This window comes from Eleutherodactylus coqui, chromosome 1, assembly GCF_035609145.1.
Source record: "Eleutherodactylus coqui strain aEleCoq1 chromosome 1, aEleCoq1.hap1, whole genome shotgun sequence".
Taxonomy (NCBI): Eukaryota; Metazoa; Chordata; class Amphibia; order Anura; family Eleutherodactylidae; genus Eleutherodactylus; species Eleutherodactylus coqui.
The window spans coordinates 431,000,591-431,021,511 of record NC_089837.1 but is presented as its reverse complement, the minus strand read 5'-3'; the positions used below and the strand labels follow the sequence as shown (position 1 = coordinate 431,021,511).

General features: G+C 46.1%; 1 protein-coding gene across 2 annotated transcripts in view; it reads left to right on the top strand.

The window, feature by feature from the left end:
• Positions 1-14,887, top strand: part of TSC22D1 (TSC22 domain family member 1) — an 82,461-nt gene extending 67,574 nt beyond the window's left edge. The window contains exons 1-3 of one of the 2 annotated variants that reach the window (XM_066581870.1): positions 9,444-9,866; positions 9,956-10,007; positions 13,114-14,887. In XM_066581870.1, coding sequence (XP_066437967.1) covers positions 9,772-9,866; positions 9,956-10,007; positions 13,114-13,386 — 420 coding nt within the window. In that variant the 5' untranslated portion in view covers positions 9,444-9,771 and the 3' untranslated portion in view covers positions 13,387-14,887. Of the gene's footprint in view, positions 1-9,443; positions 9,867-9,955; positions 10,008-13,113 lie in introns of those variants that run through there. The other variant, XM_066581863.1, reaches the window with a different exon arrangement.
• Positions 14,888-20,921: the final 6,034 nt, after the last annotated feature.

The following is a 20,921-nucleotide window of genomic DNA, read 5'->3' as shown; positions in this document are numbered from 1 at the left end:
CTAGTACCACAGGGGGCAGCATTGGGCAATATTTTAATATATGTATTAATGACCTTGTAGAAGGACTGCTCAGTAAAATATCAGTATTTGTAGATGACACAAAGCTATGTAAAGAAATGAACATGAGAGGGGACACAAGGCAGTTGCAAGTGGATCTGGATAGGTTGGGGGCTTAGGCAGAAAAGTGTCAAATGAGGTTTAACACTGACAAATGTAGGGTTATGCACATGGGCAGGAAAATACATATCACCATTACACACTAAATGGGAAACCACTGGGGAACACTGACATGGAGAAGGACTTGGGGATTTTAGTAAACTGTAAGCTTAACTGGAGCAACCAGTGTCAGACAGCTGCTGCCAAGGCAAATAGCATCATGGGGTGCATGAAAAGAGGTCTAGGGGCACATAACGAGAACATTGTTCTTCCTCTTTACAAGTCACTGGTTAGACCACACATGGAATATTGTGTACAGTTTTGGGCACCGGTACTCAAGAAGGACATATCAGAGCTTGAGCAGGTGCAAAGGCGGGCAACTAAATTAACACACGGAATGGGCGGCCTACAATACCCAGAGAGGTTATCAAAATTGTGATTTTTAGTTTAAAAAAAAAAAGTGACCTGAGGTGTGACCTAAAAACTATGTATAAATAGATGATGGGAGAGATCCTTGTATCGTCCCCTGATATATTTATACCCAGGACTGTGACTATAACAAGGCGGCCTCCTCTACATCTAGAGGGAAGAAGGTTTCTACACCGACATAGAAAGGGGTTCTTTACTGTAAGAGCAGTGAGACTATGGAACTCTCTGCCTGAGGACATGGTGGTGGCAAAATTACTAGAAGAGATCAAGAGGGGCCTGGACATCTTGAGCGATACAATATTGTTACAATCATTAATAACTTCAAGGATTTTTGATCCAGGGATTATTCCAATTGCCAAATTGCAGTCAGGAAGGATTTTTTATTTTTTTCCCCGTAAATGGGGCGAAAATGGCTTGTACCTCATTGGGGTTTGTTTGCCCCCCTCTGTATCAATACTGGGGGTTAGTAGGCTGAACTGGATGGACATATGTCTTTTTTCAGCTTTGCATAATATACTATGAACTAGAGGAGGAGATATTGCTATCTCTCATTTATAGAGAAACAGCAGCATGGAGAACAGTGTACAACAGTATTGAGCACACTAGATGTGACTCCAGTAGCTCTGCTAGCGATATTCCGTCGCGGCCGTGGTCAGGCAGCCTAAAACTACTTAGCATTTTTACAAGTTGATAAGCCGTATTTTGTAACTAACTAGGAGCTGTGTACAGCAAGAGAATATGAAGACTCCCTTTTACAAGAAACCTGTTGAAGACCAAAAACTTCAGATAGTATAGACTGTGCTTGAACTAGTTTGCGACTAGTGTATATCAAGTACTACCAAACAGGACATGCTGCGATTTTATTTGATTTCCCCCCCACCAGCCACCACCACATCACATGAGTGAAAACCTCACAGATGGGAATGAAACCATTGAAAATCATTGGTTTCATAATTCTGCGTTTTCACTCATCGCACAAAAATCGTGCATTTTTGTTTTGTTTATTGTTGGGAAGGCATCCTAAAGCTGGGTTCTCACAGGGCGGATTCTCGGCAGAAATCTCGCGGTTTGGCCGCAGTGAAAAACCGTAAGTTTTCCGCCGGGAGAACCGCTGTTTCAAAACCCGCGGCGGTTTTGAAGCGGCCCGGCCGCTCGCTCTTCCGCTGCAGCCGACCCTCCCATAGAGGAGAGCGCGGCCGCAGCATAAAAAAAAAATAAAAAATCGACATGCTGCAGTCGGCAAATCTGCGCCGCAGCGGCGGCTGTCTGCCGGCTTAGCCGCAGCGGATTGGCTGTCCCGCGTGGACGAGATTTCTGAGAAATCTCGTCCACATGGCTGGCTAATCCCGGGATTAGCGGCCGCATGCGGATTTGCTGCGGCGAAATTCCGCACGGAATTGCCGCGGCAAATCCGCCCCATTTGAACCCAGCCTTAATATTTAATTATAAACAAAACAAACTAAGCAAGTCCAAAAGTACTTGGCTTCTCCATGTAAAATTTTTTTTTTTTTTTTTTTTAGAGAAATGTGATTAATACCACAGCCGGGATGACAGATGACAGGTCTTGTCGGCTGCCCGGCTATTCTTCACCTTCTGCTGTATCGCCATTCACCTAATGTAGCTTAAATCTGCACTGCTGAGTCATGTGAAGCAAAGCAATGACTAGGAAAATTGTGACAAACAGCCGTATTCTTGTTATTGGGGTTGTTTGGCTCTATGTCCTCAGCAACCAGTCTCGGGTTACTTAAATGGTCACTAGCTTTTTAACAAAGTTGTGCTTATGTGATAGCCAATATGATACTTATCAAAAGTGCAAATCACTTAAAGATACCTAAAATGATTTTGTGCTGAAAAATCTCTCTAAAGTGCTGGCCACTAGGGGAGGTCTCACTTTCTTACAATTTGCTATCTACTGCCTGTTAAGTTAAGCCTGTCTAGATATGCAGATATGTGTTTTTGGGGGGTTGTCCCATTTGGAGGGTAGGGAAACTAGCAGAGAGACTCACACAGACTTAGCTGCTGCAGCTAATAAGTGATTTACGGTGTTTCAGCTACTGAAATCACAGCTGCACTGTTCAGTACTTCTCTAATATCTTCTATGATGCTTTTATTCCCCTCTGTGTGTTAGAGAGTTATGAAGCAGAATTAGCTGTTTTTTTTCTGTGTAGTGTATAGGACACAGCATAACAGTAAGCTGCTTCCACCAGCTCAGAGAGGAATGAGAATTTGAGATGTACCCTGCAGAGGAGAGAACGGAGATTAAATGCAGGATACAAGTCGTATAATGGCCAGACATGACAGCTTGTTCTGAAAAAACAGCTATGCTGTAAAGTGATTAAGGATTAGAAACACATGGCTGCTTTCTTCCAGAAACAGTACCACACCTGCCCATAGGTATATCTGGTGTCTGTCAGCACCCTCGGTTCATTTTGGTGTAGCTGAGCTGCAGTACCACACAGCTCCCATGGAAAGGGGTGGCACTATTTTGGTAGAAAGCAGTCATGTTTTTGCAATCCCTTTTACAGTGTACCTGACTTTCCAAGGAAAATGGGTTCGTAGAGAACACATCCAGTAACAGCCACGGTGCCCCTCGTAACCTGCCGTCTCCATACTCGAGCTTCATCTGCTTCAAGAAGGAACTTCCTGTTCCTGTGCCCGTTTGCACCCCAGGGTCTTGATGAAGCACTCTGGCCAGGACAGAAGTTATGTCCTCGGACGATGGGGCTGTCTTGTTGAGTAGAAGGTGTTTGAGGAGCGTGACCTGGGGGACACCTCGCGTGTGAGGCCCACCTGTTAGCCACTTTACAGCATATAACTAGTGACAGTACCCTGGAAGCTGCTGGCCACACATGCTTAAAACGGGTTTTCTGACTGTCAAATATGTTCTTTGTATAATGAGAGGTTTTATACAGGTTTTTTCCCCATATACTTTTAGAATCCTCTGTTCCTTACAGATGTTTTTTCATTAAGCCAGAATAATGACAATGCCCGCCGATCCCATGTTGCAGCCAACATTGCTGTACTCCAATATCTCATTGCTACCGATGCCCTTAAAGCAATATTCCCATCTGAGACTTGCATTACACATCACCAGGACATACCATGAAGGTCTGACCGATGCTGCTCCCATCTCAGAGCTGCACCTACCCATAGTTCTGGCCTCGGCCTGGGTGAACGCAGTGGATGGGATTTACGGAAACAGCTGAGCAGACTTCACCACGCTGTTTCTATAAGGCGTTACAGAAACGATGTAGTCCAGTGAGCTGGACGGTTTACGTAACTCGAGAGCTGCTAAAACGGCAGTTTTCTGTATCGCAAATTCACTTCTATGGAAATTACGGAAACTGTGCAGCACAGCCCACTTGCTTGTTTCCATAAGTCCCAGCTACTGCTGAACCAAAGATTATGGGTTCTACATTTTGGTCAATACACTTGCATATAGTGGGCATGCCATGAAAGTCTCAGATGTGAATAGTTACTTATTAGTCCAGGATCTACCCGCACAGGTCACACTCTTCTCTACTCTGGCATTTAGATGGTGGCACATGGGTGGCCCAATTGTCATTCCCGCTCCAAACAAGGCAGGTGCCAGCTGTAGGTGATGACGCCTGCCTGCAACAGCCACAATTGGCGCTAAAGCTGATTGTGGCTTTTAACCATCTAAATTCTGCTGTCTATTCTGACACTGGCATTAAATATCACGATCGTTGTTCGGGTGCAACGGAGTGCTGTTCAGTTGCCGTGGCCCTTCTGAAGGTGCCCCCATGGTTGTGCCATGCCTTTTATAGACTCCCTATCAAAATGGAATAAATACCACAAGATTACATTATACTGTATGGCAAGCAAACAATTGCAAGTTTAAGTCCCCATGGGGACTAAAAGAAAAAAAAGTTTTAAAAAAAAGTGTATTTCAGTTTTTTAATTATTAGGGGAAAAAAGTACGTTTAAAAAAAATAAAAATCCTTTCCCCATATTAATAATAGATTTGGTATTGCTACATCCATAAGTCAGATCTATCAAATTGCACATGATTTATCCTGCATGCTTAATTCTTCACAAAAAAGATGCACAATGCCAGAATTGCGCCTTTTTGGTTAAGTCGTCTCCAAAAAAATGTCTCTATAAAACGATCAAAAGGTCGCCCGAACACCAAAATGGTACTAAAGGAAACCACATGACACCCCATAAAAAAGAGCACGCACAACTATATTGACGGAAACATTTTTTAAAAAGTTATGCCTGTCAGAAGATGGCGGCAAGAAATGTACTCCACCCCTCTTACCCCCAAAAGATAGATCTATTTAAGTATTAAAGCATAAGTAAAACTATATACCATACACTTTATATTGTTATCGTACTGTCCTACAGAATAGCTGCTATGTTTGCCGCAATGTATATGCTGTGAAAACAAGACCCCCCACAAAGAGCGGAATTGGATTCCCCCCCCCCCCCCCCCCATTTGACTCCACTTGAAAATTTCTAAAAGTTTTTCAGTAAATTTATATAGTACCATTGAGAAACACAAACTGCAAAAAACAAGCCCCCATGTAGCCGTGTAAAAAAAAAAAAATAACAAGTTTTATGATTTTCCTTTTCCAAGTGAAGAGGCAAAACAAAAAATGGAAAGGGGAGGGGGGGGGGGGGTTAAAGCGGGGCCGTCCTTAAAGGGGTTGTCTCGCGGCAGCTAGTGGGGTTATACACTTCTGTATGGCCATATTAATGCCCTTTGTAATATACATCGTGCATTAATTATGAGCCATACAGAAGTTATTCACTTACCTGCTCCGTTGCTAGTGTCCCTATCGCCATGGATCCGTCTAATTCTGATGTCGTCTTGCTTTTTTAGACGCGCTTGCGCTGTGCGGTCTTCTTCCTGGTGAATGGGGCCGCTCGTGCCGGAGAGCTGGTCCTCGGAGCTCCGCCCCGTCACGTGTGCCGATTCCAGCCAATCAGGAGGCTGAAATGGAAAAAAAACAAAACCCATTTCGACGTGAGACAACCCCTTTAAGGGGTTAATACACTTGGCGCATCTTCCAACAGCAGGCTTTGGATTGACACCAGTGAAATTAATGCCAGAAGTGTCATGGGCCAAACATGTATGTTCTTATCTGTTAGTTACTACCCTGTGAGGAGTCGGTGGTGTCATGTGTGCCGGGACACGGCCTACCAGACGGAGAGAACAGGATCTCCAGTCCATGAGGAAGTGCCTCCGCGTCCATGACTTACTGTGTGAATCAGCGACCTACCAGATCTTATATAACCCAATGTTTATCAAAACCGTATTGTCCAGGGCTCCTCCACATGAGCACACGCACATTGGCGCACTCCTGAGCGCCGCGTTTTTGCAGAACAAACTATGCTGTGTTGCAGGCATATTGGCATATTTTCCTTTCCTTTTTCTGCCAGCAGGGCATGTTCATTGGTGCGCAGCAAACAAACACCCAAAACTTAACATTTCTAGTTTGTCTGAGTTCCAGATGTGTAATATGCTGCGTATTTGTGCAGGAAAAACCACCTCTCCTTGCCTATTACACGCATTTGCGCATTCATCATTGACTTCTATGGGGTCCTTTGGTGTGCAGAAATAGTTTGGGTTTTTTTGTGTGTTTTTTACGTGCACAAACTACGAAAATGTGAGCAAACACATTGAAATCAATGGGTTCTATTCTGAATATTGTGTGCGCAAATACGCCCGTGTGAAGAAGCCCTGAAGCCTTCCGTCAATTGAAGCTAGTTCATCAAATCGAGGGTCCTTTGGAGACCTGTTGCTGGGAGCCCCCACAGTTGGATGTGATCTGAGAAGTTAACCCTGTGATTGCTGTGTGTACAACATGGAGGATGCCCTCCACTAGAAAGACAGAAAGTTCTATGAATATCAAAAACGGAGACAATGAAATTATAACCAAATATCCTTCAAATGGCTCTGGGTTGGCTTATTTTTTTTTTTACTGACCAACGGTGATGCCCGATGTGTGGGATATTACATCTGCCATTCTTGTGCCAGACATGCATGAAAATAAGGCACAGCGATTTTTCAAACGCTAAGGGTAGGCTGACACAAGCGGAGTTTAATTGCATATTTTGCACGCGATGTACACGAGCAGAATACTCGCTGAATGGATCACAGGAGTACATTGATTTTCATTGATCCACTCAATTTGAGTATTTACATTGTATATAATACGCGCATTAAAAAAACCACTGCATGTTCTAGTTTACTGCGTATTACATGCGCCGGAGCCCTGTGCGCCATGGGTGCGTAATGAGGGCTGTACATACGCAATCACGTTTTATATGTGCAGCATTTATATGCACCATCGCTAATCTACAGAATGGGAAAACCGAGAAACAGGAAGAATGCGCAAGGCGGTGTGCATGAGATATGCTGACAGGCACATTGGAAAACCGCTCACAGTGGTAAACTGCGGCATTGTACACATACGCTCGTGTGAGCCCAGCCAGAGTCGGTCAAAAACTACACGTGTGAAGGAACCTGGGTTTTTTTCCGTGCGAGTTCTGCCTGTCTTGGACACAGAAGTCACACGGCATTCTGGCCCACGTGAATACACCCTGTAGGTCCCTGTACGTGGGACAACTGTCCCAGCGACTATCGCGCCTTCATTTCACACCCAAATAAGAGGCGTTCCTTGAATAGAGGCGGAGCAGGTTGGGGATCGTTTTCGCCCTCGATCTCAGTAAACAGGTGGTCGCTCAAAGACTGATGGATCCCTGTTCACACGGTGGGACAGTCACTTGGTTTACAGTTTAGCTAAAACCCAAATGAGACCGACACAAATGAGTGATTTGTCGCCAAGTGCCCTGTTGGCAGCTGCAGGTAAACACGACTATTGCTTACATTTGCTGTTTCCTGCCATAATTCGGGTGCTAAACGCCCCATGTAAGGGTGTGTTCATAATAATTATTGCTATAGCGCCAACATGTAGTAATAAGTAGGGGTGAGGGTCCTGCTCCAACAAGCTTACATACTACAAATAATGGGGTGGTACAGAAGGTAAAGGGCTGGAGATGTGCACGGTATGGCGAGGTGGAGAGTGAGGGATGCTATACACATAGACAATGGTTAAATTGTGCCGAATAATGGCCAAAACGGTATGACTGCAGGGGCGGTTGGTTACGGCTGGCAGGGATTGCAGTCGGTAGGTCGGGGAGCATGTTATCAGGCAGAGTAGATGGGTTTGGTTTAGGGGATATGGTATGCTTCCCTGAAGAGCTGCGTTTTTAGAGCATGCCTGAAGTTCTGTGTGTCAGTGATTGTCCGGATAGTTTTGGGTAGTGCGTTCCAGAGGACTGGTGCTGCGCTGGAGAAGTCTTGGAGGCGGGAATGAGAGGTTTGAGTTAATGAGGTGCTTAATCTGATTTCATGAGCGGAGCGGATGGCCGGGGCTGGGTGGTGGAGATGATGGAGGCAATATAGGGGGCGCTGCACTGTGGAGGGCTTTATGGATGAAGGTAGTGAGTTTGAATTGGATTCTGTATTTGATGGGCAGCCAGGACAGTGACTGGCACAGGACAGAGGCGTCCGAGTAGCGGAAATGTTGTGGATTTTGCAGCAGAATTTTCCGCTGCAGAAACCACACATTCCATGCCAAATCTGCCTTTTTTAATGGGAAAACTCCATTGTAATTTGTTTTTATTCTGCGGGTGGCTGTGTAAACCACATTGTGGGTTAACCCTTTAACGTTCCCCATCTGTTTACGCTACATATGTACTTCGTGTGTATATGTCCTCCCCTTGGGCCCGCTCTGTCAGTTCTACCCCTAATGAACTAACGGGGAGTTGTAATGATCAGGTGATAACAGCGAGCTGCATTACCAGCTAGTGCCAGGTCTTCCGTTGCTGAAGGGTTATGGAAGTCATATGGAAACAAAAAAAAAATCTTGGTTTCATCAAATTTATTATATTTAATTAGAAATAGTTGAATTTTGTATCCTTTCTGCCCATCCTTCTCTATACAAAAAGAGAACACTAATGCCGCTCTCACGTGTGTGATCACAAAACACGTGAAATTGCAGCATTTTACCACGCTTTTGACCGCATGTTACAGCGTTCTTGTAATGCCCTCCACCATTGTGATGGGCGATGGGGTGCGTTTCCAAAACATTAAAATAGAGCAGACAGCGCTGGAAAATCACTGCATTAGAAACGCCGCATTCCAGCGCAGGTCTGTGGAGCCCCATTGGAATCAATGTAGGCGGTGTACCGCATTAACACATTAGATACGCTGCCCTAATGGTGGTAACAGGCTGGCTGTGACCGCTCTGACACTTGCCCGTCTTTACCGCGATTATTGCGGCGACCCGGGACAACACTGCCATTGATTTCAGTGGGGCCTTGCAGACCAGCGCTGAACGTGGAGTTTGTAACGCAGTGATTTTTAAAGCGTTGTTTTATCTTTGTGTGTTTTAGCGCTCCTCATCACCCGTCACAATCATGGGGTGCGTTAAACGCTGGAAATCGCGGTAAAATGCTGTGTGTGGGAGTGGCCTATAGAATGCATTGTTGCCAAAATATGAATTTTGCTGTTGGCATTTAGGCATCCAAGATCTCTAATAATAATAATTAAAAAGCAATGTTTTTCTTGGTTCGTGACTGGCCCCTAGAGGATGGCGGAGGGGTGGTGACTGGCCCCTGCATTCTTATTCTCCGGGGTGTTACAGCCCGGTGGGCTCCTTTGTTCTGGTTTGTCCAGCCGGGTAGTACATGTCCCTCTTCCCTGGGATGTAAGGATGGGATAGAGCTGCTGTCTGTGTCCGCCAGAGGGCGCTGCTGTGACACGCTCGCCTGCACGGTGCTAGGTGCCTACTGAGATGCCCCCGGTACATGTGTGATGCGCTCTGCTCTATCAGCCGAGCTCGGGCTGTACAGGGTAGAGCCGCTCACTGATGTCCGCAGTACTCCTCAGCATCACTCCTCATCTCCATCATTCCTCATCTCCATCACACATCCTCCTCACCATCCTCCATCCTTTTCTCCCGGCCGGGAAAGGGTGGCTGGGATGGTGTGGGCGTTTCCGAGCAGGGCGTCAGCCAATGAGCTGGCAGTCGGTGTGTGATGTAACGAGGCCGGCGCTGAGCGGGGACATTTCTCCCGCAGCATCCTCCGCATCGCACCGCTCCATGCCCGCTGCCCCCTCTCCTCTGCCTGCGATGTAGAGCAGCGGCCGCTATGGATCTAGGGGTCTACCAGCTGCGGCACTTCTCCATCTCCTTCCTGTCCTCCCTGCTGGGCACAGACAGCGCCTCGGTGACACTAGACAGCAGGTAACGGCCGGGAGGTGAGGAGGATGATGATGGCGATGGACCTGGACTGACATGTGTAATAACGGACTATTCTTCTGTTTGTATTACAGCGCCTCCGGGGCCAGCGTGGTAGCGATAGACAACAAGATCGAGCAAGCCATGGTGAGTGTACAGTGTGTACCGTGTGTGCCGGCAGCCGCACAGCTCCCCTTTGTTACTGGAGCGATGCCCGGCCAACGCCGCCGCTTCTCTCGCACGATCGCTGCTCGCTGTTACTAGGCAGGAGGAGAAGCTTTAACTCCCGGCTATAAATATCTCGGCCTGTCATTGGCCGGCGAGCAGTCAGTGCGGTGGGCGGGGACAGAACTTCATGACGTCATTGACAGAGGAAAACACTATGCGGCAACCTGCTCGGCTCAGACCGGCTGCAGCCGGCGTACTCCGGCCCGGCGCCGGCTATTGTCCTCCTCCATGCTGTCTGCCGTAGCCGACAGTGGGGTGCAGGAGAGCGGCGGGCATCACACAGCATTGTGTGTAGGAGGAGATACATATATATTACATTCAGCCCTGCACTGGGGATGTATACAGCTTCCAGCAGACATACATGATAGCAGCCTGTCTCACTCATTATACAGTATATAGAAGAAAATCTATACAGCTCCTGAGTTACCCTGCTTCTACCATCAGTCATTCATAAGCTGCAGACTTGTAGACGTGACTGATGTTGCGCCCCCTACAGGTATAGGACATAATCCGCAGATCGCCTGCTCCATGCACACTATTAGGCCGCGCTCGCACATGTATTCATTAAACACCGCATACGTAATCGCGTTTTACCAGTGTATTTGAGCGCATGTTAACGCGTTCAACAGTGATTTTAATGCACGCCATTGTGATGAGGGGCCTTTTAAAAAGCGTTAAAACACGTGAAAATAGAGCAGGCAGCGCGCAAAAATTGTGGTGAGAAATGCCCTGCTGGAGTGCGAAGCCCCATTAAAATCAATAAAGGCGTTGGCCTGCTGTTAGCACAGCGTTTGCGGAAAAAAAAGTGGGCAGTGAGAGCGGCCTAAGGTGGCAGATTACATGCTGGTTTTATGCCGCAGTTACTGCAGCAAAAAAGCCTTAGGTTTTCTAGCGCATCACCCCAGTTGTATGGCGGGGGTGGGGCGCCACTTATCAATAAAAGGACAACTTTGTTGTCCTTAGCAACCAATCAGAGCTCAGCTTTCATATCTGAAACTTGCTGTGGTAAGATGAAAGCTGCGCTGTGATTTGGTAGCTGTGTTTTTATATAATTCACCTGTTCTGTGACTTGTCACGTGTGACCGGTCCTCTATAGCCTCTTAACCCTATTAATGAGCTGATTAGATGTGCTTGTGGTCTATATTGTTGCCATGGCTGCCACTGGCTGCCCCGTCCGCCTCATCCCCATTACCAGCACATAGGTACTGGCAGCCACAGCAGTATTTCTAGGTAGTCCTCATCCAGGTGGGTCACATGTGGCTCTGCTTAAGCCCAGGGTGACTGTCCTGGCTGGCCTGGCATATCTGGTGAAATGTAGTACTTGGTCCCGTTCTGTTTGCAGCTTCTGGCAGAGATTATTATTAAAACATCTCATTTTACTCCATTAACGCTAGCAGGAGGTCCAGACCCCATATTGTAGGAACGGGGTGCAAGTATTAGTAAATGAGCTGGTTTTAGTGGGGTAATACCCGGGTGGTGGGCCTTGTAGTGTCAGTGGTGATGCTGCCTGAATCCCATTGGGGGCACTAATCATCATCTGTTCGGCATTGTGTTTCACATCTATGCCAGGTTAGTGGTTCTGTTTCACCTGGGAAATACCGAAAGAGCATCATCCAAGCCAGACTGGACGCCATCATAGTGCGGTCCGCCCGCTGCCGCCTCGTCCCACATAGGACCCATCACTTCCCAGCATGGATTCTGTTTTCCTGTTCTATAATGTGAACAAGAAATCTGAAACCACCATGTAGATGTGAGCGGAGTCTCGGGGCATTTTCATATGGTTAGATATTCAAGGTGGCTTGTCCTAGATTTTAGTGTCAAGTGCTATAGAAATGCCATATACTAATAATTATATCAAGTCCTGCCATCAGTGATGCTGAGAGCTATTACCAGTCCGGATAAATCGGAGAAGTCTGCAACCAGTGAGCCTAGAAAATGGACACTGGGTAGTAATCCATTGAAGGTGGTCCATGTCACTGGACCACTTACTAAAATGCCTGGGGGCTGGGGGGTCTTTTTGTCCCTCCCCTTTTTATTGGGTAAAGTAGACCCTTTTTTCCCGTATCTTGGCCCCAAAGAGATGCACAGTATTAGGATGGATCGCATGTCGGTGATTTGCTGCAGATTTTGGTATAGATCTGCAGCAGATTTAATTCCAACTGAAGTGGTAACAGATCTGCAACAAAATCCGCAGCAAATCAGTGACATGTGAACGAACCCCTAAGGCTGGAATCACAAATGCAGTTCTTTGAGTCAATGGCCGGGGCTAAAGGAAGAGACAGTTTGAAGGACGGACTGATTATGATGCCTCTCGTGGCTCTTGTAGAGTTGGATTCCGCAGTGGGAGCCATCTCCGACCGCAGCTGGTGCCCCCCCCCCCCCCCCCCCGCCTCTCGTACATTGTTTTCATGTACTGCCGATGAGCGCGGGCGCTCGCCTTCGGTCATGGGCAGTACAGATTTCTCTTTTAAATACCTGCAGCTTATCCGCAATGTCCATTGCGGATAGGCTGCAGGTCAGATGGCTTCCATTGACTTCAATGGAAGCCGTCCGTGCAGATCACACAGAAAAATAGCTGCGATTAGAGATGAGCGAGCTTACTCGGTAAGGACAGATACTCGAGCGAGTACCTGCCTGCTCGCCTGCAAAGATTTAGGTGCCGGTGTGGGTGAGCGCTGTGTTGCGGGTGGAAGAGAGAGGGAGATCTCCCTCCCGTTCTCCCCCGCTGGCACCCGAATCTTTGCAAGCAGGCAGGTACTCGGTAAGGACGATACTCGCTCGAGTATCTGTCCTTACCGAGTACGCTCGCTCATCTCTACCTGCGATATCCACTCTCATAAATCGCTATCTGCTCATCTAAGTGGATATGTGAATGTTCTATTCTTTTAATGTGTGCCTAGTACCGCGGATTCCGCAATAGATATCCAGTCTTGTGAGACAAGCCTCATTTGTGTTGTACCCTTTCCCCATTGTACAATGTCCCGATTGCTTGGCATGGACTAATGACCGCTCTCTACTGCTTTAGGACTTGGTTAAGAGCCACCTGATGTACGCTGTAAGGGAAGAAGTGGAAGTCCTCAAAGAGCAAATCAAGGAGCTGATTGAGAAGAACTCGCAGCTGGAACAGGAAAACAGCTTGTTAAAGACCCTGGCGAGCCCCGAGCAGCTCGCCCAGTTCCAGGCTCAGCTTCAGAGTGGTTCTCCACCCTCCTCCTCATCTTCCTCATCATCACAGCCTGCAGCAAGCACCTCGGCACCGGCACAGCCAGCCTCACAAAGCTCGGGCCCACCCGCATAGCTGCTTTAGCTCTTCACAATCCCTTGGGGCTCTCCAGTCCATAAGATGACCTATCCAGCGAGCGTACATCTACACCATCCTGACAAGTGCTGAAGAGTTCTGTTACCATCAGGTCTTATTATTCCGCAGAGCCCCCATATAATACCATCTGATGGTAGCATGGTTGTGAGTGCTTGGAGTTTGACATTTACTGAGGAGGTGGCCAGAATCTCAGCCTTCTTTTCTAGCTATGAAGTGTCCTAATAATTTCAGTGACTGCCGAGTTCACCAGATTCTCTCACCCTTGGATGTGCCTCCGATCTGCACTTATTTATAAGGAGCCGGTAGTACTACGTGCCTCCTGCTTACCGCAACTACCAGCTTCCCACTATTCAGTATTACAGAGCTGGGTCACTCCACCTCCTTTATGAAGCGTGTTGCATTGGGAATGGTCTGGTCTACAGCGGACTACAAGCGACATTGTACATACACAGGACACCGCCTTGTATGCCAGCTGCCATTCCTTCACATGTTTTCTTCTTTCGTTTGTGTTTTTTTTACTTTGTTTTCTGCACGGCTGTCGACGGTGCAACTATGGCAGGCATAAAGGTTGGAATGTAATGGATTGGACTGTAAGTAGCTTCTCTGCACCACGGAGGAGGATTTTATGCCACATAGACACATTCCCGATGGGGTTAAGGTATATTGAAGTGTACTCCCTGATTTCGCTACACATTGGTCAGCTGAGCCCTTCATCTTTGCAATATCTCTCATGAATCGGATTGGATCCCTTCTGAGAAGATGCAGTTGGAAAATAGGAATATTATTTCAATGAAGTTTATTTGCCTACTGTATATTTGTGTATGTAGTGTAAGTACTCTGTAAAATAGGACAAACTTGTAAGTACTACTTAGGTTGTACAGATTGAAATTTAGTGGTTTCATTGGATGAACTGAAATTTTTTTTTTTCTTCTTTGTTTTTTTTTTTTTTTTTAAAGCTGCTACCCTTTACGTGGCCGGAAGAACTGGAGATGCAGGTTCTCCCGGCAGTAAAGGCGTTAGCCAAGAGCACACCCGCACAACTGTTTTAGGGTAGAGTTAGGCAACACGTGGCTCTGTAGTTGTTATGGAAGTACAAGTCTCGCAGCATGCGCTGTCAGATACTGGTTGACAGGGCATGCTGGGACTTGTGGTTCAACAAAAGCTGGCGAGTCATAGATTGCAACAGTCTGGATAAGGATGTGGCAGATTCATGCCATGTCTTGTGTACTCTTTTATTGAATTTTTTTTGCCTTGGCTGGTGAGTATCTTTCTGAAGTAAAATCCAGTTCACTGAAGTTTTTTCTTTTTTTTTGGTTTAATCACTCCAGATACTGACCACTTTCTGCTAACCTAATGGAATATTTGAGCTGTAAGGTAGTATGCATACGTTGTGCATGTTCTCTAAACAGTTGTAACACGTCATTGTATTTAACTGTTGCACTTGTCAACTTTCAATAAAGCATACATTGTTGGTAAAGAAGAGTCGGAGTACTTCAGCTTGCTCTTTCCGTGACCAGACCCGTAGGACGATGTGTAGGATCATTTCTCCCGTTAGCCGGATCTCTCAGGAATGTAGGACTTTCCTCGGGAAAGACGCTGCGTTGGCAGATTCCAGAACGTAGGGAGTTACAGCTGATCTTCAGGAGACACGGCTTCACCTTAGACCAAGCCATGAAGGATTTCCCATGCAAACAGCCTGCAGGCACATGAAGATTACATGGAAAATGTGGCGTGGTTTTACAAATCCTGAGAGCTGGGATGTTGGCATGAGATGTTAGTCTATTACAGCAGCCGTATTATATGACTTTCAGTGATCTTCAGCCATTTCTGAGGATATTTTTCCATACCCGCTTTAGTTTCAGAAGCGTTTTACTACATTTGGCCGTCTGCCTTCTTCCAAATCCCCAGTGTGCGCCCCTTTCTTTCTGCTTGTTCAGGGTGTGGTCACGAAACATTGCTGATCATTTCTTGCCTATTTTTAGTATTTTCCAAGATACTTTTTCTCATTTTTTTGTTTTGGTATTATGGCGGCATGTCCTTATAACGATGTCCTCTATGTATAAAACTGCGCTGTGGTTTTCAGTATAAACGGAGACCACAATGCGGTATCAGGTCTCGTGGGTTCTTCTGAAATGTCCAGCTTTTTCCTGAGAAAACGGCACAAGCAGCGCTGAGCGCTATTTCTATTTGCTCGGTGTGATGGTCTGTTATAGCCTAATATATAAACTTCTATAGTAGTGTCTTGAGTATATATACTGTACATACAGTGGATGTAAGAAGCCTACACATCCCAGTTAACATGCCATGTTTATGTAATGTTAAAGAATCCAACAAAGATCAATCATTCCGGATTTATTTCCACCCTTTGGTGTGACCCGTTATCTGTATGATTCCATTGGGGAAAAAAATGAAATCTGGAAAAAAAAAAATGTGTGTGTGTGATATATATATATTATAAATTTAAAGCGGTTGCATAAATATTCACACCCTAAAACTAATACTTTGTGGTACCCTTTGTCTCTAAGACAGCATTCAGTCTTTTTGAGTCGGTGTCTATCGGCATGGCACATCTTGACTTGGCAATCTTTGCCCACTCTTCCTTGCAAAAGTGCTCCAAATTCAGATTGCGAGGGCATCTCCGGTGTAGTGCCCTCTTCAGGTCAACCTGCAGATCTTCAATAGGATTCGGGTCTGGACCCTGGTTGAGTTATTCCAAAACTTCAATCATCTTCTGGAAAAGCCATTCTTTTGTTGATCTGGGGGAATGCTTTGGGTCGTTATCCAGCTGATAGGTGACATTTATTGGCAGCTTTTTAGCAGAGGCCTGACGGTTTTGTGCCACAATGGACTGATATTTGCAAGTGTTATAATCCCCCCCCCCCCCCCCCCAACCTTGACTAAAGCCCCAGTTCCAGCAGAAAAATAGCCCCAAAGCATAACGCTGCCTCCACCACCTTCACTGTGGGTATGGTGATCTTTTGGTGGTGCGCAGTATTGGTTTTGTACCAAAAATACCTTATGAAATTATGGCCAAACAGTTTAACCTTGGCTCATCCGACTAACATGTTCTCCCACATATTTCTTGGATTGGATGTATTTCTTTGTTTGAAAATGCTTCCATCTTGTCCCCCATCTCCCACAGCCCAGACATATGAAGAATACAGGAGATGGTTGTCACATGCCCTACACAACCAGTACTTGCCAGGAATCCCTACAGCAACAGTAAAGGAGCTGCAGGCCTCTTGGCAGCCTCTTGGGACAATTTTATTCTGGTCTTTTCATCAATTTTTGAGGGACGTCCAGTTCTTGGTGATGTCACTGTTGTGCCAAATTTAATCCACTTCCTAATGACTGGCTTCACCGTGTTCTAAGTCATATGTAATGCCTTGGAGATTGTACGGTACCCTTTTCCTGACTGGTACCTTCCAGCAGTCAGTTCCCTTTGATGATCTGTAAGCCCTTTACGGCTTTTGCTGAAAAATGCAAGAAAATGTCGGGAAAATCTTTCTAGAACTTTATATGTGATTGGCTAATTCTGTACACGTATTGTATAAACCACCAAATCTAGGAGGGTGTTCACACTTATACAACTACATTATGTTTAGTTTTGTTGTATTGTTCCACCCTAAATGATGCGCTTGGTTTTCATTGGACTTGTACAGATAACGGGTCGCACTGAAGGTGGAAACAAATCTGAAATGGGCCATCTGTCGGATTTTTTAACCTGACAAAAGCCTGGCATTTTAGCAGGGGTGTGTAGACTTTTACATCCACTGTAGACGCAGTTGAGCGATTTGTAAGCAAGGACTAAATTATGTGATGCCAGATATCGCACTATGCAATAAGCAGTTTGGAGAAGACAGCCCTATGGATGTATGTAGTCCATTCCTGTGGAGTGAATTATGCAGCATTCACAGTACAAGCCACGTGGAGGGGGTTCAACAATCTTTGGTGGAAATTTTCTGCAAAGAATTCGTAGCGTTCTTGAAAAATGCTGCAGAGTTTAAATCCGCAGCATGTCTATTTATCCTGTGGAATTTGACCCTGGCAATGCAAGGGTTAAACTTCGCTGCCGATCTGCAATTTAAAAACCTGGCCAAGTCCGCACCGTCTAGGTCTGCCACGGATCTCCACTGTCATCGCTGCGGGTATTCCGTTGCAGAACGCCCACAACAATTTTGCTTCTGTAAAGTCCTTTTACAGAGGCTGATTCTTTGCAATCCACAATCCAGCATGTCGATGGGCACTTGTTGTTTCAGTGACATGGCAGAGGATCGCTAGTATGGGCACTATCATTGATACTATCGTTCCTCCCTATACTGTGGCATTCGTCAGCAGCACATTCCTCTCTATACAGGGAAATAATGCTGCTGATGCACCCACGCATGAATGATGCGATCAGCTGATGTATGAGTGTTGGCTGACCATTAGCATATCCACACGGGCCAATCAGGAAAATGAACACTCGTACGTTCATGCACGATCATCGGCTGGTGTACAAGGTCCTTTATATTGACACCTCATAAGAAAAGATTTTCCGGACAGGTCATCAATAGTTGATCAGTGAGGTTCCCGAGCAGCGAGCGCAGCAAGGCCGGACATCGTCTGTGGTAGGGGCTGGAACACGGTTCAGCTCTTCATTGCGGTCAGTCGTAAGTGTAGTAGAAAGCATGACTCCCATTGATTTCGATGGATGGAAAGCCATTGTTACACCTTTGGTCTGGACCACTAATGACTGATATATCCGGGCTTACTGCACTGACCGGGTCCGAGAATCAGGTAATCGTTGGGTATCCTGCGCTTAGCTCCCCGACGATCAACTATTTATGAGCTATCCTGAGGATAGTCAGCAATAGCAAATGCCTCTTTAAATCTGATTAGTTTTTGCTGTGTATGGTTGAAATTCTTTTCTATGCATCAATCGGAATATGGGCAAATGTCATTATAGTGATTATTTTCTAATATACTTTGCAATTTCAGAAATGGCAGGACTTTTCCTAATCTCCATAAATCCCTTCTATCTGTTGCCGTTACCGCTATACTACATGGCACGCAACAATTGTACTTCATATGTGATTACCACTGAACAGAAGCCTTCATCCCGGGCCAATGCTTTCCCTATGTTATAGCAGTCCATAGTCAGGAGGACAATTGTGGACTACAGACTCCTACTGAACAGTCCGGTCGTCTATATTTAGTGGGGAAAGTGGCATCGTGTGACTGAAAACACCCTGCGGCTGCCATGCTTCATATACTGAGCGCATAGCAGGACAATTTCTATACAGTCCTGAAAACTAGTATGTCGTTTAATCCTTGGAGGGCTTCTCCATATTATTGCAGTGTTCTGCTCATGACAATATTTGTATCTATGGTCGGCTGTTTTTGCATTCTGCCATCTGTCTAATGCATTTTTAATAGTTACGTAATGAAGTCTTGATGAGTGCTCACGGCTTAGTGATGTGAGGTGTGACTAACATGGCACGGCTCAGGATTAATGGACAGGCTGGAGACCTCCTACTACATGATGCAACGCACGGTGGAGAGGAGATGTTTAAGCAGCTTGTATGATTTATCCCCATTCATGTAGAATCGGTAGTAGTTCAGCAATGGTGTCGCCATTAATGCTTATCTTGCTGTGGAGCTGCATCCTTAAGGAACTGCAGTGGATTGCTGTTCTGTCAGGGGTATCGCCCTCATCTTGGCGGTGAGGCGGGGTATCGCCCTCATCTTGGCGGTGAGGCGGGGTATCGCCCTCATCTTGGCGGTGAGGCGGGGTATCGCCCTCATCTTGGCGGTGAGGCGGGGTATCGCCCTCATCTTGGCGGTGAGGCGGGGTATCGCCCTCATCTCGGCGGTGGGGCGCGCCTCAGTCTGCTGCACCTATAATAATGCTCATTTAATCAGATTTCTTATTCATACGGAATCTGCAAATGTAAAGATGAGACATTTACTACACTTCGATGATCAAGGATGCTTTATTTCCTGGAGCAGGTAGTGCATGGTTTTGCTATGATGGGATGTGAGGATGCGCGTAGTGTTCTATTCTGGCGTCTTTTATCATGGGGTATTGCAGCAATTGCTACAAAAGCATGTCTTGTTGCTGCAATTTTGGATCGTTTAGTATGGAGCAGACGTTTAGGCTTCACTCCTGCGCTGTTTGTGTTGTGGCAGGCATGGGATCGGAGATGACCGTTCTCGAGGTTTCTCCAGTTTCCTTTGGCAAACTCTGAAACGCTTACGCAGACTATGGTTTCATCCGCTCAGCCGTAAGGATAAAGGGAACCTGTCATGACATTCGGGCCCCATAAACTACTTTATGGGGCTAAAACGTGAGGAAACAGATTCTGTGTTTTGATATTCACCGGCCGCTCTATTCCAGCGCTGTGTCCCTCACCTTTCAACCCCATGACAGTTTCCCTTCTAAGGTCCTTTTAAACGGGGCGATGATCGGCCGAACAAACATTTGTTCCTGATCATTATGCAGTGTAGATATACCTAGTAATGACAAAATAGAATGTTCATCATTCATCACCTCTCCTATGTGGGCATAAAAATGATGGTTTGTCAGCGGCACATGGCCTTGTGGGAGTGGGGAAGGGCTGCTCACAATGTAAACTGGTTCATACAGATGACCGCTATCAGCAATACTTGTAGCATGTAAGACTAATGAGCGCTGATCAACTTGCTATGTTGTCAGCTGATGCTCGTTATAGGCAATCTGCCAGTGTAAATGGACTTTTAGGATATATTCACACATGACAGATTTGATGCAGAAACTTCTGAGCCTGGCCCATCGACTTCCAAAAGTTCGCTGCAATCAACCCCATTCTGACATATAGAGTTTCTGCAATGAATGTGTCTCGTATGAACATGGCCTTATAGGGGGAAACCACAAAATAAGATCAAGGCAAATGGTAAGGGGTATTGTATATCTTGTGCACTGCAACCTGCGATACTCTCAGGGAATGGTACAATGTAAACACTGGACATGCTGAATTATGGGAGTAGGGTGGCCATTGTTCCCAGCGTCTTCAAGACACACTAATAATTTCTAAGATTATAATCTTTGTCCTTTCAGCCCAATTCACACTTTGTGACTTTGGTTTAACCAAAAGTAGTAGTGAAGGCAAAAAGGGATGAGAGAGAGCTGGTGACAGCTGGGGCTTTGGTACTTCTAAAATGTTACTTCTATGTGTCACTCATGTTCTTGAACCAGTCTTGCAGTTGCGGATCATTGCCTCTGTGAATTGTGAGCCTGTTCTGTCCATTCCTCCCCTGCTGGGACGGCATTACACTAGAATACTCCAGCCTTATAATGTAGGCAGTGTGTTTTACAGGTTACACGACGTCGTAGGAAACACTTTTTTTTTTTTGAGAGTCGGAATATTTGAAATCTAAATGTCACTGGTCATTCGGTGCCAGAACTAGAGTCTGGGCGTACGTCCCAACGACGAGGGCGCCGGGTCATTCTGAATGGTAATGATCTGAGAACGGTGAGCGGTTAAAGGTAGCTT